General features: G+C 51.1%; 1 protein-coding gene across 2 annotated transcripts in view; it reads right to left on the bottom strand.

Moving 5' to 3' along the window:
• Elmo2 (engulfment and cell motility 2) overlaps positions 1 to 22638 on the bottom strand; it is a 39598-nt gene that overhangs the window by 2321 nt on the left and 14639 nt on the right. The window contains exons 6-20 of one of the 2 annotated variants that reach the window (XM_042694272.1): positions 20989 to 21170; positions 18946 to 19045; positions 17471 to 17622; positions 14627 to 14705; positions 12314 to 12364; positions 8982 to 9104; positions 8571 to 8705; positions 7961 to 8065; positions 7750 to 7858; positions 7038 to 7174; positions 4862 to 5025; positions 4615 to 4727; positions 4398 to 4505; positions 3607 to 3689; positions 561 to 638 (exon numbers count right to left, since the gene is read on the bottom strand). In XM_042694272.1, coding sequence (XP_042550206.1) covers positions 561 to 638; positions 3607 to 3689; positions 4398 to 4505; positions 4615 to 4727; positions 4862 to 5025; positions 7038 to 7174; positions 7750 to 7858; positions 7961 to 8065; positions 8571 to 8705; positions 8982 to 9104; positions 12314 to 12364; positions 14627 to 14705; positions 17471 to 17622; positions 18946 to 19045; positions 20989 to 21170 — 1719 coding nt within the window. Of the gene's footprint in view, positions 1 to 560; positions 639 to 3606; positions 3690 to 4397; positions 4506 to 4614; positions 4728 to 4861; positions 5026 to 7037; positions 7175 to 7749; positions 7859 to 7960; positions 8066 to 8570; positions 8706 to 8981; positions 9105 to 12313; positions 12365 to 14626; positions 14706 to 17470; positions 17623 to 18945; positions 19046 to 20988; positions 21171 to 22638 lie in introns of those variants that run through there. The other variant, XM_042694274.1, reaches the window with a different exon arrangement.

Genomic DNA, 22638 nt, shown 5'->3' on the forward strand with positions numbered 1-22638 from the left:
AGCAACAGTCTTGAGGGAAAAAGTTAAGAGAGTACACCTAGGTCCTGAGTTCAAACCCTCCTACCTAGGCATATGCACACCCACGTGTACACACACACACGTCCTCCACTGGACGCTCCAGTCCCAGACACACAGGGTCTCCCCTGAAGTTAATGCCCAGTACCTTCCAGGGCTGCAGGTAGAACTCTGTGCCCTCGTCTGCACCAGATCCCTATGGCTTCAAGGTCACTGGCAGCCCTGAGGGCCTACCTGTTGGGTCCACTTGGCAGGAAGCCAAGAGAAACTGAAAAGACAATTCTCCTAGTGTTCAGGAAGTAACTAGACCTGTCCTTCTAATAGTGAGCACTACACTAATGTGGAGAGGGCAAGCAGGAGATAGAAGGCCAGTGTCCAAGAGCCTTTACCACCTGCTCTGCCACTGCTTTGGGGCGCTCCTGCCTACTCCGGCCCCGCCTGCTCTTGTCCCACATGCTCCTGTCCTGCCCGCTCCTCCCCTGCCTCCAGGAGCCACAGCCATGGTGGTGCCACTGTTCACAGAACACATGTGGCACACAGCTCACCTCGTACTTATTAGGTGCAATGAAGTTCAAGGTCTCATCAGGATCATACAGGATGGAGAAAGCCAGTTCTAACACCTCCTAAAAGAGAAAGGATTCGGTTATTAGAAGCAGTGATTCGGTTGTGATGTCACCAGGCCTCCGAGGCACACATGTAGGGGGAGGGGTGGGCCTGGGGGGAGGGGGTGATAATCAACCTTTACTCTCCACCCAAATCACACAGATGCGGTAAGACTTTAGGATTGGAAGCTAGGCATGGTGGCACACACCTGTAATCCCAGCACTCAAGGGGCAGGGTTCTAGGCCTGGAACTGAGACAGGCTACACAGATTATCTCAAGAAAAACAAAACAAAACACCCAAACAAGCAGGAGCTAGGTTGGAGAAAAGACATTTCCAACACTCAGACCCCTTGAATGCGAATCCTTGAGTATAGGTTCCCCTAAAAGATATATTTCTTATTACTCAAAGGGACTGGCTTTCTTCCTCGAGTATGCTGTAATTCCTACAGGGAAGTCCTTTTTTTTTTTTGGGTCCGGTTGTGGGGCCTGAACTCTGGGCCTGGGCGCTGTCCCTCAGCTCTTCAGCTCAAGGCTAGCGCTCTACCACTTGAGCCACAGCACCACTTCCAGCTTTTTCTTTTTGCTTATGTGGTGCTGAGGAATCGAACCCAGGGCCTCAGGCATGCAAGGCAAGCACTCTACCACTGAGCCACCTTCCCAGCCCCCACAGGGAAGTCTTAAGAGTTTGGACATTAGCAAAATAGCCACAATGGATGGAATCCAATTCCATAATCTTGTAGTAATACTAAAAACCAACCCCAGGCACCAATCTGGTCCTTGCTAGGGGAGCCCAGAAAGCTCTCTGTCCCTGTCTTACAGCTATGAGTGTAAAAGAAGAACTGGGCATTTACCCGCCTTCCTTAGGCCAACTCTGCCACTGGGGAATAAAAAAGACACAGGAGTGTGTCAGTCCTGGGCCTTGAACTCAGGGCCTGGATGTTGTACCTTAGCTTTTTCAAGACTGTCACTCTAGCGCTTGAGCCACAGCTCCACTTCCAGAATTTTGGCAGTTAATTAGAGATAAGTCTCTCAGGCTTTCCTGCCCAGGCTGGCTTCGAACCTTGAACCTCAGATCTAGCCTCTAGCAAGGATCACAGGCATGAGCCACCGGTGCCCAGCAGAAGTAGGCTTATCTGCAGAGGCAGTTTAGCTTGCAGACAGGAAGAACAGTTGTGTGAGAGTATCATAGCATCACCTGCTTGCAGACCTGAACTTGCTAACGGGAGGCCCTGAACAGCAGCAGTCTGTTGACGTGACAGAGAGACACCAGACACTATGGGTCCCTTGGGAGAATTCTATACTATCTACAACGTGGCCTTGCAAGAAAAAATGTCAAACCTGAACCAAACCAAACCTCCAGATCCCTCTTCCAATTTAAAGATCTAGGGCAGAGAAATGAGTCCGACTATACCGCAGGGAGAAAATCAGCAAAACCACACTGTGGGAAACTACTGAACAAGCAACCTGGTTTCTTCAACTAATAAACTACAAATAAAAAAAAGAAAAAGATGGAAAAGACAGAGGGAGAACTTATAAAGGAAGAAACTTGCACCAGGTGCTGGTGGCTCATGCCTTTAAATCTAGCTACTCAGGAGGCAATATCTGAGGAGTCGGTTCAAAGCCAGCCGGGGCAGAAAAATCTATGTGAGACTGTCATCTCTGATTAACCACTCAAAAACTACAAGTAGAGCTGTGGTTCAAATTGCAGAGTTCTAGCCTTGAGCTGAAAGAGCTCAGGGACTACACCTAGGCCAAGTTCAAACCCCACAACTGACAAAAAAAAAAAAAAAGGAAGAAACCAAAGAAGTCTCAGACTTGGGCTGGGAAGTTGGCTCAGTGGTAGAGCGCTTGCCTTGCATGCCTGAGGCCCTGGGTTCGATTCCTCAGCACCACATAAGCAAAAAGAAAAAAGCCAGTAGTGGTGCTGTGGCTCAAGTGGTAGAGCTGAAGAGCTGAGGGACAGCGCCCAGGCCCAGAGTTCAGGCCCCACGACTGGACCCAAAAAAAAAAAAAAAAAAAAAGAAATCTCAGACTTATAACTTGTAGACCTTATTTTTAATTTAAACAAAATGAATGCATGTGTGTGCACACTTGTGCAGTCATACACACATAAACCTTTACATATTTTTTCCCAGTGCTGGTACTAGAGCTTGAACTCAGGGTCTCTTGCTCTTGCTTGGCTTTTCCTCGGAAGGCTGGCACTCTTCCACTTGAGCCATACCTCCACTTCTGTGTTTTTGCTAGTTAACTGGAGATAAGAATCTCACAGACTGTCCTGCCTGGGCTGGCTTGGAACCAGGATCCTCAGATTTCCCCCTGAGTAGCTAAAATTACAGGCGTGAGCCACTCTTTAATGAGAGAAATGATCACATTCAAGAACAACCAGTGGTCATCAAAACAGAGTAAAACATTCAATAGTAAGTAATACAATATGATAATGTGGCTATGTTAAAACAGCCCTTTTTTTAGAAACATACTAAATTATTCACAGATGAAATACGACACTTTGGATATCCTCCAAAGTTAAAGGGACAGGAAGTGGATGGCAGAATGTGCCCTGGTTGCTGAGGTAGGGTGAGGTGTGTTTATATTTATATGTGTTCAAAACAATGTTGTTTTTTTTTTAGTTTTATTGTCAAGGTGATGTCCACAGGGGTTACAGTTACATAGGTAGGGAACTGATTATAGCTCTTGTCTAACTTGTCATCCCCTCCCCGCTTTTTCTCCCTCCCTCCCCCACAATTTTTTTTTTTTTGGAGACAGTCTCACTATGTAGCCTGGGCTGGGCTGGAAGTCATCCTCCTCCTACTTCAACCTCCTGAGTGCAGGGATTACAGGCATATACTACTGTTCCCAGTCTCAAAATTCATCTTAACACAATGGCTGGGAAACCTTTAAAGAGAACAAGCAGGTACCTAACACAGCACCATGGACGGCACTGTACAGGCTCTGTCAGCTGCTGGGGCGCAGGACACCCGTTCCTCTTACCTTGTTCTGTTTCAGAGCGCTTTTTTCTTTCATGTGGGGACAGTCCTTCCCAGTGACAATGGCTTTAATGTCTGCAACAGGAACTGATAAATGATGGAAATTAGTGTCTGGAAGCTTATGCTGCAAGCTGGCCGGTGTCCACCTAGGTGCTGGGAAGGAAGCCCTGGGCAGAGTGCCCAGAAGCGGCAGTGCCCAGGCTCTCCTGCCAGCTCAGGCCATTGTCAACAGCATGCCCAGGAACTGTTTTCTCCTTCTATACACCATGGTGAGGTGTGTTCAAGTTTGGGGGGGGGGGGGGGGGTTACCTGGCTTCACCTTCCCAAGATGGGGGGTTCTGGACACTCCCCCAATGCCTTTCCCAGCAATGCCAGCAGAGCCCCCAGCGCGGCATCTGCTAACAGGCTTAATGCCTGCCACACAGTATTCGAGGCATCCCACAACCATCCCCGGGGCCGTCCTCTCCTAAGAGGAGGGAAGTGTGCCGGCCCATCTTCCAGCAGAAGAAAGCAAGGCAGAAATGGGAATTAATTTACAGTAAGTAACTAATGAAAGACTTCTAATTAGGTGCTAAGTCAGGATTTGAATCAGGGCCTGGCTTGGACACTTCTGTTCCTATCCTTTCCTGGGAGTCTTGTCTGGCCCTTCGCGGCCTGTGAATGCACTGGTTCTCCCTCCATACCATCTGACGAGCCAGGGTCAGCGGTGAAGCACTGGTGACCAGACACTGAACGTGAAGCAGCCTGGACCAGAACTGGCTCTCTACCATGACCCCTCCAGAGAAATGCACCTACTTTTCTCCTGCAGGGATTCGAATGTCACCTCCCCTTGCGGGTTGTCGTCCAGGTCACCATAGTGGAGGACCTTGTGGTTCAGGGCCAAGCGGCAGTACCAGAACCGTTCTGGAACAGAAGGCGCACAAGCAGGTGAGCTCGGGCAGCACCAGACTAAGGGCGAAAGGACGGCATGCCAGGCTGCTCGACAGGGGCCCCTGGGGCTCATTTCCCGCACCTTGCCTCCGACGGTTGCCGATCTTCCGGAAGCTGCTGCCCTCACACAGCCGGTTCAGGCGCTGCTGCTTGATGAGCTCCAGGATCTCTGGCTGGATCTTCTCCCGCAGTTCCCTGATGCACACACGGCCATAAGAGAGGGTCCAGGATGGCAGGCCGAAGGAAGAGCTAGCAGCCAGCCCCACCACGGCCCCTCTGGGACAGCACTCCTCCCCTCCCTCGCCCTGCCCCTCTGGGCTGGTACTTACACAATGGGCGGGGACTGGAAGTCATCCTGGCTCATCCTTTCTGACTGGCGCAGCCGCAGGATCTCTGAGTAGCTCAGGCTACGAAGTTTGCTCTTGAACTGATCCAGAGAGTTGGGTTTGGAGGGCAAAGCTCGAGTGATCTGCTCGCGGACGACCTGCATCACCTGGCAGCAAGAGGTAGTTCACGCCACTGCTCAGATGGGTGGACAGGCTGCCCTGTGCACAGGCAAGTCTCCATGACCGACTTTCCCAAAAGCCCCGAGCTGAGCAGGCACTACCAAGAGTCCTGATTTTCTCAGGGACACTCAGGGCAAGTGACAGATGGTGGCAGAGGCTTCAACTAATCCCTGGTATCTAGAATCAGCACAGCATTTTCAAGGCAGAGAGAAATGAATTCTGATCTTGGCTCTTAATTTGTTCCTTAAGCAAGTCACTGAACACTCCAGGCCTCTATGCCCTTGTCTCTATAACGTGGGAGAAAGGAAGACCTGTCTTCTGGTGGGTACGGTTCAAGTGTTACATCTCAAAGCATAGTGTTTAAAAAAAAAAAAAGCCAGGCACAAGTGGCTCATGTCTGTCATCCTAGCTACTCAGGAGGCTGAGATCTGAGGATCACAGTTCAAAGCCAGCCCAGGCAGAAAAGTCCGTGAGACTCTGATCTCCAATAAAAACCACTAGAAAACTGGAAGTGGTGCTGTGGCTCAAGTAGTAGAGCACTCGCCTTGAGCTGAAGAGCACAGGGACAGCACCCAGGCCCAGAGTTCAAGCCCCATGACCGGGAAAAAAAAGGGGAGGCAGTCGGGTGCTGGTGGCTCATACCTGTAATCCTAGCTACTCAGGAGGCTGATATATGAGGATCTCAGTTCAAAGCCAGCCTGAGCAGGATAGTCTGTGAGACTCTTATCTCCAATTAACCACCTGAAAACTGGAAGTGGCACTGTGCTCAAGTGGTAGAAAGCTCACCATGAGGGGCTGGGAAGGTGGCTCAGTGGTAGAGTGCTTGCCTCGCATGCATGAGGCCCTAGGTTTGATTCCCCAACACCACATAAGCAGAAAAAAGCCAGAAGTGGTGCTGTGGCGCAAGTGGTAAGGTGCTAGCCTTGAGCTGAAGAGCTGAGGGACAGTGCCCAGGCCCAGAGTTCAGACCCTACAACCGCCACCACAACCACCACCAACAACAACAAAAAAAGAAAAAAAGAAAAGAAGAAGAGCCTTGAGCTGAAGAGCTCAGGGACAGTGCCCAGGCCCAGGAAAAAAAAAAAAAAAAAAAGGACTAGTTCTGCTGGGATCATAGACTCACATTTGGAAGGCAGAGATTGGGAGGATTGTGATTTGAGGCCAGTTAAGACAAAAAGTTATTAAGACTCCCTCTCAACCAATTAAGCTGGGCGTGGTGGCACCTGCCTGTCATCCTAGCTGTGAGGAAGGCCATGGGAAGAGGATCATAGTGTAAGGCCAATCTTGGGGAAAAACACAAGGCCCTATCTGCAATTAGTGCCAGCACCAGTTCCCCTAACTCAACAACTACCAAAGACAAAGCAGGACAGCTGCTGCGGGCTTGTTCTAGGGAGCAAAGTCCCTAGAACAAGGCTGGAGGGAAACAAACATGGCTGCCGTTGGGTGGGGGCAGTGTCTGTAACTTTTTTCTCCTTTGTATTTTCCAGGTTGTTTTGTTTTTCTTGAGACAGGGTCTTGCTATGTATAGGGCAGGCCGGCCTGGAACTCAGGATCCTCCTGCCTCAGCCTCAGAGTGCTGGGATGACAGCATGCACCTGACTACTTTCCAATGATTACACAGTCCACCTCCCAGCCTGTCCGTGTGGCCTGAGCACAGTTCTCTGTATAAAGGGCTCTTTGAAATCCCCAAGCCTGTAATCCACTACCGCCACGACACACAGCACGCCATCCCCTCCCGTCTCTAATGTCTGCGGCTCACAGAGCTCCAACAGGGACCCCCAGCAAGGGCACATTAACCGCAGCTGCTCTGCTGCGCTCGCGGTCCTGACCCCGGAGGAGCACAGGAGCCGGCCTCGCTGTGCAGACGAAGGCCTGGGGGCCGCGGAGGAGCCAGGCTCTGCAGCGCCTCTGCCGTGTGCCCAAGCCGGCCTCACAGCCCAGGGATTCCCTGGACACTGGCAGCCGCGGCAAGGGCTCTGGGCCTGGCAGGGACCCTGACCTTGTTGAAGTCCTCTGCGGTGGCCCTCATCTCCTTCCAGGTCTTGTTCAGCAGCTGGATGCAGATCCCAAAGAGCTCCTCAAATGCCCGGTCGTGGGTAAAGAACATGGGGTGGTAGTCGTTGCGCCCTTCGTTGGCTGTGGAAGGGAAGTGACAGAGAAGGGCTGTGCTTCCGTCCGGAATTGGGTCAGGAACAAGAGCCGCAGGACGGGCAGCCTTCCCCGCTTCCCCATGCAGGGCCCTGCTTCCGCCTGCCACGCGCTCCCTAGGCCAACACATAGGCCTGGATAAGATGGATGATCAGTTCATACCGAAATTAAAAAAGAAAATAAGAGCCAGGTGCCAGTGGCCTGCAATCCTAGCTACTTGGGAGGCTGAGATTCAAGGATGGCAGTTCAATGTTAGCCTGGGCAAGAAAGTCTATGAATATTCATCTCCAATTAGCTATCAAAAGACTGGAAAAGGAGCTGTGGCTCATGGGGTAGAGCACCATCCTTGAGTGAAAAAGTCAAAAGCAAGAGTACAAGGCCCTGAGTTCAAGCCCCAGTATGTACACACACACACACACACACACACACACACACACACACACACGAGAGAGAGAGAGAAAAGAACCAGTCAGTGCTGATGGAATCTAAGCCCTGACACAGCCAGTCTCACCAGGCTTGGGCTACAAGGCTGGCTGATGAAGGAGAGGGAGCCATGGACTTACGTAGTTCTCCGACCTGCAGGATCTCACAGAGCATTTTGGTGAGCTCAATGGCACTGCGGCCAAATGGGCATTCGTGTTTGTCTTCTCGGCTGCTGTTCTCCAGCACGATCTGGGGGAAGAGGAAAGGGTGACCAGGGAAGTGAGGGAGGAAGGCATGGCTGGACACCAGCAGTGACAGGCCAGGTCCTCCCCACCCCTCCACTGTCCTTACACGGATGTAGGTGTCCTGGTGGACTTTGGCCAAGTACAGCATGTTGTCCAAGGCGAGCATTCCCGGAGGCGTCTGGGTGAAATCCAAGGCAGGGTTCACATGGTTCTGGAGAAATTAAGATGCCTCATGTGAGTTGGGGAGTCCCTGTACAGAATGACCCGGGGAACCTGCTCTTCCTCCCTGTGCTACCTGCAGACCACTCACCTTGGACCTAGGGCCAACCACTGCCCATGTCCACTGCCAGACCACGAGGTCCTGCAGCACAGGACTGAGGCTGCCTGTACCTCTTGCACCCTAGCACCCAGCATGCTGCTAGGCACTTAGCAGGCGTGCAGTATATACTTGATCAAATTAACCTCTCAAGCGTGCTACATTCTATCATGAAATGATCACTCCAGCTCTGCAAAGATCCTGTGGCTCCTTCTAGCCACTCGGGCTGACCTCCCACGTCCTCCCACTGCTGGATTTCTTCTGTAAAACAAGCACCCAGCCCCTCCACCCGTGTGCTGTCCCCCGTTAGAAAGGGAAAGCTGTCCGGGCTTTGTCAGTTGGGCCTTTGGACTTCTCACCAGGGAGGGAGCCTGCTGCCAGCCACTCTCCAGGCACTTACAGTAAATCCCAGCATCTTGTAGTCCTTGGTGTACATGGCTTTGCGTTTCTCGGTCCCACTTCCAGGGACACTGCTCGGGTCAGACTCTGCATCGAATGCGATCCTCCTCAGTTCAAATATAATGTCTCTTTGAGCCTTGGAGAGGGAACAAAGAGGCGGCAGGTGAATCAGCAGCCAAGGAAGCAAGGAAGAGAAACGGTGGGCAGATGGTGAATTCTTGTGGGGCATCACTTCCACCACAGGGCAGAAGTGGGTATGGCTCAGATTCCTCAGCCAGCACACAGGACTTCCCAGGGCCAGCAGTACACACAGTGCACACATGTGTGTGCCCTGAACAGACTGAGTGTGGGATGCACCACAGCTGTGAGAAAACAGCACACCATAGGCCAGAGAGGCCCCCTTAGCACCTGCCTGGTCATTGGGGTCCATCTTGGTCATCATCCTTTCTTCCAGAAGGTTAAAGGTCAACACTTGAAGCACGTACAGCTGGTGGGCCATCTCTGTTTTGATGGGGCGGTTCCCTCGGATCACATGCTGGGAAAAGCACACGCAGAGGGCCTGGGCTGAATGGACTGGTTTTTGTTTTTTGTTTTGGTCAGTCGTGGGGCCTGAACTCTCTGGGCCTGGGCGCTGTCCCTCAGCTCTTTAGCTCAAGGCTCGCTCTACCACTTGAGCCTCAGCCCCACTTCCGGCTTTTTCTGCTTATGTGGTGCTGAGGAATCAAACCCAGGAATTGAACTCATGCATGCAAGGCCAACAGTCTACCACTGAGCCCCCTTCCCAGCCCCGGACTGTTTTTGTGAAGAGCCACATCCATGCTGGAGATGAAATGCGCGGGGCAGGGGACGCTTCCTCCCGGCAGAGGGGCCCCTGAGACGAGGCTGAGGATGAACGGGTCCCATTCAGGCGGGGATGACTCACTGCAGGCCAAGGGCGTGCTCCCTGCCTCAGGGGCTGAGGCTGGGTGCAGGGCAGGGCCGCGCCGCTGCTTTCCTGCCTCTCACCACCCTCCTTCTCCTTTTTTGTGCCAGTACTAGAGCCTAAAATCAGGACCTGACCTTTTTAGCTCAAGACTGGCACTCTACTACTTGAGCCACAGCTCTACTTCCAGCTTTTTAGGAGTTAACTGAAGATAAGAGCTTCATGGACTTTCCTGTTCAGACTGGCTTTGAACTGTGATTCTCAGATCTTGGCCTCCTGAGTAGCTAGGATTACAGGAGGGAGCTGGCAGTACCCGGCTCTTTATACCTAATCTTGTGCCTCTGTCATCCTTTCTTCCTCTACTCCTCCCTCTCTAGCACCTGACTTCTCCCAACCTGCTGGTCCCCAGGCCTCCCTTCTCCCTTCCCTTCCCTTCCAGACAGCTCTGGAGATTGGTGCAAGTTAGCATGTGCTTGGTTTTCATTTCCTTTACCCCCTTTCTCAAGCTAAAGACACCACAGTGGGGCCAGACACTGGTGGCTCATGCCTGTAATCCTAGTTACTCAGGAGGCTGGGATCTGAGGATCATGGTTCAAAGCCAGCCCAGCAGGAAAGTCCATGAGACTCTTATCTCCAATTAACTACCAGAAAACTGGAAGTGGTGGTGTAGCTCAAGTGTTAGAGCGCTTACCTTTGAGCTGAAGAGCTGAGGGACAGTGCCCAGGCCCAGAGTTCAAGCCTAAACCATAGCGGGAAGGCCTGAACCAGAGGGTGGGCACCAGCCATTCTCTGACTGAGCTTTAAGTCCTGATTTAAGCCGAGTTGTCTTCTATAGAGATTCAAATGGTTTGTCCAGAAGTGAGCTGAACTTCTAACCCCATAAAGGCAAGTAAGTCTCAAAAGTAATTAAACTGCTCCGTAGAAGGCACCCTCATCCCCCACACAGGAGGGCGCCTGACCACGGCTCAGGAGTGCTGAGCAACGCATGGGAGGACACGCGCCCCGTCGCTGGGGGCCAGTGCCCCACTGTTTGCCTGGAGCGCCTCCTGTCCGCCTGGCAGCCAGGCTGTGACCCGGTGGCCAGCAGGGAGGAGCCAGTGGCAGGCAGGCTGCAGGTGTAAAACAGCTGACCAGCGCACTGGTTTTATCAATGAGGGCTGTGACATTGCCACCCATGCGAACAGACAGTGTCCAGATGAGTCTCTCTCTAATCACTCCCTCATCGCTCTCCACCACCCTACTCCTGCCTTCTTATAACAGTTCCGACAGGCTTCATTGTTGTACTTCAGTACAGGCACGCTTCTCTTTTTTAACTTTTTTAAATCATTATTGTAAAGGGGATGTTTACCTAAGTCAGGGAACGAGAACATTTCTTTTTGGACAAAGTCACTCCTTCCCTCCACACTTACTCTTGAATGCTGTGGCCTTCCCTGCTGTGCCCAAAGAGCCCAACAGGTACCGGGCACCCTGCTGACTGCTGCTGGGAGCCCGTTCACAGCAGGGCGACCGGCTCAGGATCAGAGCAGACAGGGTGACAGCGCCCAGCTGCTCCACGGCCCCGCCCACGCCCAGCCTTTCACACCTGACCCTCGAGTAGAGTATTCGAGTGTTCGTTCACCTCCTTCCTCCACTGTGGTCTCTCATTTTCTCATTTCTGACAACTGCTAAAACTGCTTCCTTTGATCCACCCCACACCACCCCAGGGTAACCAGGAAGGCGCTGTCTTTCCAGGCCCCTCTCCAACCATTCAGCTCTGCCTCTCCTCTCCCCACCCCTCTCCCCTGCTCAGGACACACACCTAAAACTGTAGCTGGGTGAGGAGACTAAGGCTGAGCTTGGTCTGCAACCTCATGACAGACTGGCTCCCCACCCCACCCTGCCCAGGCACAGGCCCTTCCTGGCTTCCTGGCCCAGCTGAAGACATTCTTTGAAAGGCCTCTGACCCCTCCTGCAAGCCAGGTCACTGCTCCTGTCCTCCCCTGACCACCAGGCTCCAGGAAGCACTGACCACTGTGCTGCACCAGGTCTGGACAGCGCGCTAGTCTTTCAGTGTCTCTGGGACTCACGTTTATGACCAGTGTAAGCTGGGCCAACTGCTCTACTCTTCCATGCTGTTCTCACATTTCATCCTGGATAGAACGCTTTGGAGTTGTGAGGAGCAGTTCAGATGGCCTCACTTCCTCCCTGGAGATGCTGCGATTCCTGGTAGGATAAACTTCCTCCCAGATACCTCTGCCCAGAGGGCTACAAGAAAGACCTTTTCCATGATGAGCACCAGTGCTCATGCCTGTAATCCTAAGTAACCAAGAGGCTGAGATGTGAGGATTGTGATTTCAAGCCAGCCCAGGTAAAAAAAAAAAAAAAAAAGTCCATGAGACTCTTACCTCCAGTCAACCACCAAAATGCTGAAGTGGAGCTGTGGCTCCAGTGGTAGCATGACAGCCTTGAGAGGAAAACAGCTAAGGGACAGCGCTCGTCCCTGAGTTCAAGCCCCATACCACACAAAAATAGACTGAAACCTCAGAAATCTTTACGTGGTTCCCACCAGATACTTTACTCACAGTTTTGCTAAAATAATTATTTAACAATAAGCAAATAATTGCCCTGAAAATGCAAGCCTAAACAAATGTTCTTGTCTAGTTTGCACATTCTGATTATGCAATAAACATTAATTCCCTAAGTATTCAATAAGAAAAGCACAAAAAGAAAAGCCTTTCCAGTCTAAGAAAGTCCTCCCCTCTCAACAGTAACTAGCTACCGTCATAGTGATAATATTAGTATTATATTAACATTAGCAGAGGACATGTGTTTCAGGAACTTACATTCAGGATTATGGAGCGGAGGTGCTTCTGTGCAAAGGCATTGGCCATGTCCTAGGAGAAAAGCAGGGGAGTGTCAGGAGGGGCCATCGTTCCCCTGTGACGGTTATCCTGGGAATGGTGTCAGAGCTCTGGACCTTTCCTCTGCCATCTCTTCCTTCCAAATGACAAGGAGGTGAATGGAACAGAAAATCCACTAACCACCAAATGCATTTCACACTCTAAAACACACTAACATTGGCTTTTTCATGAGTGCCAATTAACTCAAATGGAGTTTTCCTTCCTGATGGTGTGTAATCAACTATATCACCTTCGGAGAGGGACGTGGACGGCTTGTTGACGAGACACTGTCATGAGAAAGCTGGGCAATGGACACTGCATGCGGAGCAGAGAGCAGCACGGGGCCCAGCTGCATGGCCCCACCTCCAACAAAGCACTGACTCAACCGGGGCGCTTCGGCCTGCACCCCACAATGCCCACACCGAAGCCACCTGGCACTTGGCTACCTTATAAATCCACACTACGCTGGGGGGTGGGGGGTGGAGGGGTCTTCAGGGGCAGATTCTCATAAAAAGTTCCTATGATTCAGATTTGGCAGTAAAGTATCCTAGATCAATGAATCTTCTAGAGACTTTAGTTTCAAGGGTTCTGTCAGCACTGTTATTTTCTCCATTCTTACTGACAAATCTCTCAGAAATCTACACATCCTTTACTTCTGAAGAGACTGCAATGGTTGTAACTCAGTCCTGCAAAGGCCTCGGCTTCATCTAGACGCACACCAGTGCTGAGGCTGGCTGCGCCCCGTGCTCCCCGAGGAGCTGCGGCTCCCAGGCCACCATGCTTTCATCTGTTCTGCCAGCTTTTCCCAGTTCCTCTGCCTTCCCCTCCAGGGCAAGTGTTAGCCAACACGCACTCGCATTACTCAGGTTGGCTTTCCTTCATGCATGCTATAGACCGGACTCAGGCAAAGGGATATCACAGGAAAGCCTGGGTCCCATCCCCTGGGCAGACATCCCTCAGTCCTTCTGGGACTCTCCTCTCCGCCCAGTGCTCCCTTGCCCATCTGGACAGTGAGATGGACAGTACATAACCTTTCCCTGAGCACTGGGTTCCCTGAACATCGAGGTCAGCCTGTGTACTGCTGCCCCGCTTTGACCTCCCCTCTGAGAAGAGCCGGGCCCTTTCCACAGTGGTGCTACTTACAGTGACAGGCAGATCTAGAGGATTAAGGTGCTTGTCCTGCCGGCAGAAAGCAAAAGCACAGAGAGAAGCAGACAGAATGAGCTTTTGGATTACATTCAAACAAGGACTGGATGGGAAGAGATTCACAGAGCTACACCATCCAAGACAGACAAGGACAGACAAAGCACAGACACTCCTGTACCTCCCTCTAGAGCCTCCCGAGAGCCTGACACTCAATTCCACTCGGAACTCATCTCGCCAAGCCCATGACAGTGACAGAATTAGAAAGTCTTACTGTCGTACATGACTTGGGCTTTCAGCAGAGAGATCTAGAATGGCAGTATTGGATGGGCCCTTAGAGATCATTTAATCTGATCCTTTCATTTTACAGAGACAAGCAGACCTGAGGAGGATAAAAACACTTGTCCAACCACAGGCAGGAAAAGCACTTGGTCCCAGAACCCTGGGCTCAAGGGATAAGTGCCTGTCTGCGGCCTGGTACTCCTGGCGCCCTCGTTTGTAAAACGGGGTCATGCTGTTCCTCATGACAACCTTGTGAGGTCAACAAGGCAGACGTCATTACTCCTACATTCCCAGTGAGGCTCAGCAATTTGTATGTCACACAGCTGATGAGTAGAGGAAAGGGCTTGGAACTCAGTTCAAAGGACTTCAAGAACAAAACTTAGCACTAAGTGCCATTTGTTCACAACCCCCTGACCTCAACAATGACACCAGAGGGTTTTCCCTTCCCTGTTCTCTTACCTAGGACTCAGTAAGTTAGGCCTGATTGCACGCCGTGCCTGTTCATTTACCTATTATCTGAGACTACGCGAGCCAGGTTGGAGAGTTGCCACAGAGTCTTGTGAGGTTTAAGAAAATGTTTATAGTCTGGCCTCCAGAGGAAAAGCTTTCAGGCCCCATTCTGATCCAACACCCGGCTAGTCTCTCCCCCAACAGTTTCTCCCCAAGAGCTCCTTGCCAAAGCCACCCTGCTCAGCTCTGGCCATAGAACACCAGGAGGAGAAGCTCTTAGGAAAACAGCTGGATTTCTGCTCTCTGCCCAGCAAGGAGGTGGTACAGTAGGAATTCTTCTGGAAGAGCCCAAATGGCAGGTTTGAAGAGGCAGCCACAGACCTGTCGCTTATCCTCAGGTGCCTTCAGGAACAGTGCATTAATCAGTGCGATGGCATAGGTCTGGATCTCCTGGTTGGAGCTGTGTCAATGGAGACAGATGAAGAGGGAGATCAGAGGACTGAACAGCAAGACCAAGCTCACAGACAGCTTGAAGCAATTACTTACAGACTAATCAAATAATAACCCAAGGCTGAAGTCTCAAAAGCATTTCAAGTGGGCCCATTCTTGACCCAGCCATTCCACAATAGGAATCTATCCAAGACAGTAAACAGAATGCTATCCAAGATTTATCAGGAAGTGACTCTATTAGAATACTAATAAAAAAGACAAAGAACCGTTAAGCAGCCCAAATGTTCTCATTAGCAACTCTGTTTAACATGAGAGAATTTAAATTAGCAATTTAAACTGTATTTTAGGGTGAGGATTCTTAACGTAGTACTCAGAGATGTAATCTGTGAACCTCAAAAATGGTGTAGGCTCATTGCCTACAATCCTAGCTACCCAGGAGGTAGAAAGCTGAGCATCAAGGTTCAAAGCCAGACCATGCAGAAAAGTCTGTGAAACTCTTACCTCTGATTAATCAGCAAAAAGCAGGAGGTAGAACTGTGGCTCAAACAGTAGATCACTAGCTTTGAGCAAAAGAGCTAAGGCCCTGAGTTTAAGCCCCAACACACACACACACACACACACACACACACACACACACACACACACACACACACACTATACATTTATTTAGTGGACTATGTTTTCCAAGTCCCTGAGTTTAAGCCCCAATACACACACACACACACACACACACACACACACACACACACACACACACACACACACACACACACACACACACACACACACACACACACACACACACACACACACACACACACACCAAAGAAATGAGAATCCGCAGTGGGATTTTTGAAGGCATCTGGGATGCAAAAAAGACTTAGACATATCTTTTTTTTTTTTTTGGTCCGGTTGTGGGGCCTGAACTCTGGGCCTGGGCGCTGTCCCTCAGCTCTTCAGCTCTACCACTTGAGCCACAGCACCACTTCCGGCTTTTTTCTTATGTGTTGCTGAGGAATCGAACCCAGGGCCTCAGGCATGCAAGGCAAGCGCTCTACCACTGAGCCAATATCTTTTTATATTTATTTATTTATTTATTGCAAATCCTGGGGCTTAAACTCAGGGCCTGGGCACTGTCCCTGAGCCTCTCTGCGCTCAAGGCTAGCACGCTACCACTTGAGCCACAGCGCCACTTCCAGCCTTTTCTGTTTATGTGGTACTGAGGAATTGAACCCAGGGCTTCATGCATGTTAGGCAAGCACTCTACCACTTACCCACATTCCCTGCCCTAGACATATCTTTGACATGAGGAGGCAGGGGCCTCCTGGTCAGGTGGAGGGGCTACATCTCCCATCTACACAGGAAAAACACACACATGCAAGACCAAAGCGCATCATAGCCTACCTCTAGGAAATGCTGTGTGCCCTGGCCCCAGGCCATCCCCAAGAGACCAAGGAATGGAGGGTAGGTGGAAGGTCACCAGAAAACCCTGCAATCAGGCTCCCTAACGCCCCTTTCTCCCTCATCAGCCATGTTGGCTCTTTTGGTATGAAAGCTAGGGTTGACTAATTCCTTAGGAGTTACAGGATGACATCATAGCTGCAAAGAAGTCACTGTGCTCTTTTCCTTAGGGCTGGTGGGAAATCAGCCCCCAAATCTGGGGGTGCTTAAGTCCCCGAACCCTGCAGGGGATCTGGCCCCATTCTAACCAACTCCCACGTGGAAGTGGCGAGAAAGAATGGAGGGGAAAGAAAGCATACGCCAAGGCTCTATTGGGCTTCATTGTAGAAATGTGTTGGGATGTAATAAGTGTTTTTAAAATAAACAAAAAGTGCTTGCTTGCCAATGGCACATTCTTCTGAGCAGAAATAAATTTTGCCTTGCTGAGACAAAAATGAACTTTACAACTTTGGCCAGGATGGGGAGTGGTGGGGGGGTGGGAGATGGGAAGGGGAAACAAAGGAGGAGGCAACAATGCTTGATAAGAAATGTATTCATTACCTTGCCCATGTAATTGTAACCCCTCTGTATGGTATTTTCACAATAAAAAAAATAGGGGGAGGGAGGGAGGAAGGATGGGAGGGAGGGAGGGAAGGAGGGAGGGATGGAGGGAGGCAGGCAGGCATTTAATGTATTTAATGAACAGCTAGTCTGGGGTGGCAACCATGCTAGTCCTTTTTCCTATCTCCTTTGGGCCCCAGAGCCTGGAAAGTGGGGGTAGGATTAGCCCCAATCTAGAGGAGAGGCAACTGAGGCCAGGGAAGATTAAGTAGCTTGCTGATGGCGGAGACCTTCCTTGAGGGCGGCAGAGCCTGGATTTGCAGGCCTATACCACACCGTTCACATTGCCACAGTACACCAGCAAGGGTCATCAAACAGATACAAAATGAGCTTCTACTTAAATCAGAGTACAAGAATGACTGTCCCTAAGGGGTCAAAGTTTCAGGTGGGCAACATAACAAAAATACAGCATTTTATCTAAGTAGCATTATCAAAAGTATAAACAGAGCCCACTAGAGCATTGGGAGAAGCAGCCTTTAACGCAGCCTGGCATGTGGGTGGTACAGAGACTGAGAAAACCTCTATGTGAGCCTAAAGGGCACATAGAGTGAGGATTTCAGGCAGGAGAAGTCATGGTACGACTGAACTACAGGAGGAATTCCAACAGTTGCATGGAAGAGGTCCTGAAGGCATGGGCACAGTGTGGACCATACACAAGGCAGAGAGAGGAAAGAACACATGCTGAGGGGAGGGGAGGCGGGGTCTCTTACTCACACCTGCAGGTGGGAGATGAGCTGTCCCACGGTGATCTCCTCTGCTATCTTCTGGTATAGGCTCTGGCTGTTCAAGACCATGCTCTCCAGGATGGCCAGGGACCGCTGAAGGATGGACACATCCACCATGGGCTGGCTCACATACCCTGCAATCTAGACCCAGACAGAGGCATGTTAAGTGGAAAACTCAGGGCCCAAGGAAGGTAGGCCCTCAGTCACCCAGCTGAGCCTGGCACCAGCTCTAAGGCTCTGCCCTCAGGCACGCTGCCTGTAGTTGTGGCTGGGAAGGCTTGCTGTCTGGTGTATGGCTACCCTAGCCTTGTGCCAGGATGACCCAGGCATGGATCCCTTCAGCTCAGATTATACTAGCCACTTGATTGTTTCTCCAAACCCAAGTTTAATCTTTGTTTTCAAAATAAGACTGCAGGCCTGAGAAAGCCAAAGGCTTGCCAATTCTGGAATTTCACTTATCTCCATCTACTTTTCTCCTGACGTAGATTTTTCTCCTTCCACACTGCCAGACTTGGAGAGGCGGAAAAGACCTTGAAATGTTTTCACCTTCCCCTCTTCTCAACCCTCATTTTATTTCCTAGGCACATGGACGCCCCCAGTGCTGAAAGTCCCCAATACTCCAGACCAACCTGGGCCATCTTAGGTCGGGGGGTCTAACTCTAGCCTCTGTTTTCAGCTCAGTTTTCTAATCCACGCTACCTCTTTTGGTAGAATAAAGAAAGGCAGAAGCAGAAGTGCCCTTCTACCCTCTCTGGTCCCTGGGACAACTCACGTGGGCTACCTTGTAGATTCGTGAATGGAAAGCAGATTTGGAAATGACAATCATGCATTTTTATCCATCAAGAAGGGAGAGTTAGTTAGGGAAGCAGGTCAGAAGACTCGTGGAGGGTAGCAGTTGACTGACTGGTTGCTTCTAAGTCTCACTGGCAGTTCTACTCTGATCATCTTCTGCTGGGAGCCCCTTCAACCTTCTCGCCCTGAGAGACGATGGCTGCTGACTTCCTATCTGGCTCTCCTTGCTCTACTTCCACTTTTCAGGGTCACACGAGTTATATGCATTTGGAGAAACTTTTGCTCTTGTCCGGGGCTCACTAGCCTCTCCCGATGCTGGGCCCCGAGTTGGGCCTGCCTCAGTGACAGGGAACCAGAGACCTGACAGCAGGCTGGGCTGCTAAGCTAGGATGTTCAGTCAGTTAGGTTCTGCAAACACATTTTCAATCTGGTGATATTTTCAACTTACAATGGGTTTATCAAGTTAGAGCCCATCAGGTTGAGAATCCATCTGTAAAACACCATGTGAATCTTTCAGGAGCCACAGAACTCAGAGCCTGGGGATGAAAAGTCTGGTACCCAGAGAATAGAAAGCTGACCCTTGGTAGAGTGTTCAGGCCAACTGTCCCTATCTGCCCTATCTGTACAGCGACCTGGCGGCTGGGGGTAGAAGGAGAACAGCAGAGGCCTCACCTGCTTAATAAAGGTGATTGAAACCATGTCCCAGGAGACAATGCCATGGTCCATGAGCTCTAAGAAGGCAGTCAGGGTGAATGCCAGCATCTCACTGTAGCTGAGACATGTGTGACACACACATACACACACACAAAATAATACAAAGATTCAGATCTGTGAACATAGTGTGACAGCAACTACAACAGGGCAGAGACTTCAGTGTGACACCCCATGGAGAGTCGGCCGGAGCAGCAGGAAGTGCCTGCGCGTAGCCTTGGCCAGATGTGGAGCCGATTCAGTCCAGATACTGCTCACTGCAAATGAGAGGCTGCTGGCTCGTGAGGCTAACCTTCCCCATGCTGCTGCACAGGACAGAGACTCACGCATCCACGATACCCAAACAAAGAGACTTCCCAGCCTTGGACACTTGCTGGGGAAAGAGGGAGCTTACGTCCCATGTTACCTTCAGCAGCATGGGGGAGAAAGAGTACAAGGCCCCCAACCTGGTTCAGTTCCTCTTCAGTCACTTACTAGTCATGCAAAGCTACCCCTCAATCTTCAGCTTCCGCCTCAGAAGAGTGGAGTTAGTCCCTCAGCATTAACCTCCCTGAGCCACGGCGAGGGCAGGCTGACCTGTGCGCAGAGCCCTCAGGGTAATGCTGGTAGGAAAGGAGTGTACTGCCTTTAGTTTCTCCTCCTTACACTTTTACTCTTTGTACATGTGTATAGGGCTCTGTAATTAACAAACCCTCTTCTACTTCTCAGCATGTTCAGACACATTCTCATTATTAACAACCACTGAGAGGTAATCTCATTTTAAAGAGGAGGAAACTAAGGCCCGGTCAGTCTAACCCACATCTTCTGGGAGACTGCAGGACTCCTGATGGCAGCTGAAGGCTTCCAGACTTCAGTGCAGCTGGAACATCTAAGCCTCAGAACAAACACCTAGGCTCTGTTGGTTGGTTTGGCTGAAGATTCGCCTGAGAGCAGATGTGTGAATCCCTGTGTGCCTGCTTTGGCTCTGCGGGTTCACACAGAACCGCTGGGTGAAAGGTGTGGCCTCGCCTCATCTACTCTGGAGGGTATAAAAGGTGCTCATGGGGACATCAAGTTCTGGTCTCCTCCTCCTTGAGAAGGTGGGGGTCCAGACACCTAGTGGGGGAACCAGCAGCAAACAGACATGAAGGCCAGTGTATTTGTGATCATGTGGTTGGAGGGGGCTGGGGAGAGGGAGAGAGTGCACCTGGGAGACAACAGTCCATTCTGCTTCTAGACTGTCGCCAGGCCAAGCTTGCCTGCCTCTTTGTTTTTTCTGGTTGGTTATGGGCCTTGAGCTCAGGGCCTAGGCACTGTCCCTAAGCTTTTTGCTCAAAGCTAGCATTCTACTATTTTTGAGGCACAGCACCACTTCTGGTTTTCTGGTGGCTAATTGGAGATAAGCATCTTATGGACTTTCCTGTCCTGGCTGGCTCTGAACTTAAGCCTCAGATCTCAGCCTCCTGAGTAGCTAGGATTATAGGCATGAGCCACCAGTTCTCAGCTCTGCCTGCCTGCCTGTCTGTCTTCCTGCCTGCCTTCCTTCACTCTCTTCTCTCTCGCTCTCTTTTTTGGTGCTAGTACTAAAGCTTAAACTCAGGGTATAGGTGCTGTCCCTGAGCTTTTTTGCTCAAGACTAGCGCTCTACCTTTGGAACTACAGCTCTACTTCTGGCCTTTCAGTGGTTTAACTGGAGATAAGAGCCTCACAGACTTTCCTGACCGGGCTGGCTTTGAAGTTCAATCCTCAGATCTCAGCCTCCTGAATAGCTAGGATGACAGGTATGACGACTGGCACCCAGCAGGCTAGGTGTTTCTATAAATGACTGGGGCCCCTATTTTACAGTTCAGGGGGCATGGCAGGGTACCATGACGTGTGCAAGCCCATGGCCTCAGATGTAGGACCACAGTGAGCCAGGCCTCTGCTGGACTCCAGTACACTGTCCCTGCTCGGTGAGTCCGTATCTGATTCATGCAGTAGGAAGTAAGCGCTTAGTAGGCCTCTGAAGTCCCCAGTAACACTCACTGGGACAAGAGCTTCGTCCCGCTCTCCACGAGCCTCGTCAGCACAGCGATACCGTCCATATTAATGAACTCGGTGGCGAACGTCACGTCGGCGGAGAGCTTGGCCAGCTCCTTCATGGCATCCAGCCGGGCCTCCATGTTGGATGACTGGGTCCTCTCCATCAGCTGGCGTGCGGCCCGGGACTGTGAGATCAGGGACAAAACACATGCCATCTGCTCCTTGTGGCAGGTTACTGCCGTGGAGAGCCCCAGGGGCCTCTCTGCAGAATCAGTTCTTCACACTGCTTAGGAGTTGCTAAATAAAAGTGTATGGGGTCAATCAGGGAGTTTCCAGGATGCCAAAACCAATCCGTATGTTGTCTGTGCCCCTCTGGGCTCTGGAGCAGGCGAAGGTAGATTAGTAACTAGAGAGTCAGAGAAGCAGACCCTGGCGTAACGGGCATCTTATCATTAACCCAGCAGCAGCAGCAGGATTCAGGGAGGAATGGAGCTCCTGTCACTGTCCTAGGAGAATGTGACAGCAACTACCACAGGGACAGAACCTAATCTGATGACCCTTCAGGTCCCTTCTAATCCTACAATGTGATAAGCTTGCCAGTAACAACAAACAAACGAAACTTTCTCTCCAAGTCCAAAGGAGCAGTCCCCAGAGAAGAGGAGCAGATATCCCGCTTTATAAAGATGGTGAAGGCCTCACTTCCCCACCACAGGACACTGCCCCATGGCCAGCCTCCTCTCCGCAGTTCCCTCTCTCTCTGGTTCTCTCCCTCCCTTCTTCCCTATTGTTTAACTGAACATTCTCAGCTCTAAAGAACCTTAAGGGTGGGCTGGGAAGGTGGCTCAGTGGTAGAGTGCTTGCCTTGCATGCCTGAGGCCTGGGTTCGATTCCTCAGCACCACATAAGCAAAAAGAAAAAAGCAGGAAGTGGCGCTGTGGCTCAAGTGGTAAAGTGGTAGCCTTGAGCTGAAGAGCTAAGGGACAGCACCCAGGCCCAGAGTTCAGGCCCCACGAGCGGACCAAAAAAAAAAAAAAAAGAACCTTAAGGGCAAAAATGTTTCTTCCTCACCTTTCTTCTCAGTGTCTGGCAAGTGACTAAAGCCCAGTTCTGTGGCCAGCCAAGGAGTCAGGCCAGCGGCCCCCCCAGAGGGCTGTCACTGCACCCTGCTCTTAGTGCTGCACAAAGCCACCAGAACAATCTGAAGATCCCTGGCTGTAGCACACTTAGAAACTTCCAGTCTGAGTGTCAGTTTTCCTCTGGAGACAGCACTCTGGGCCGCTCGGTGGAGTGAGGACTCCCGGAGCAGCACGCTAAGTTAGCACAGCTTCAAGGGAGGGGAGAAGGCCAGAGAAATGGGGGAGGCAAAGAATATGACAGTAAGAAAACTGTCCTAGCGTCACATAGGCTGGGCTTCAAGAGCAGGCTCGGCCAGCTGTGTGACAAGCAGCAAGCTGTGTGTCCTCAGCTCCCCTGTCACACACAACTGTGCCGGAAATCAGCAACTGAAAGATCAGAGGTGGCACTGGGTAGGTGAGGGCAGGACAGTGACTTTTCAGCAGCTCTTTGTCAAACCTCACAATTCTTGAAACACATTCATGTTTTACCTAATGGGGAGGTAACTGAGATGTGTACAGGTCTTGGGCCCGCTATGCA

This window comes from Dipodomys spectabilis, unplaced genomic scaffold (genome assembly GCF_019054845.1).
Source record: "Dipodomys spectabilis isolate Male_0828 unplaced genomic scaffold, ASM1905484v1 ptg000175l, whole genome shotgun sequence".
Classification (NCBI taxonomy): Eukaryota; Metazoa; Chordata; class Mammalia; order Rodentia; family Heteromyidae; genus Dipodomys; species Dipodomys spectabilis.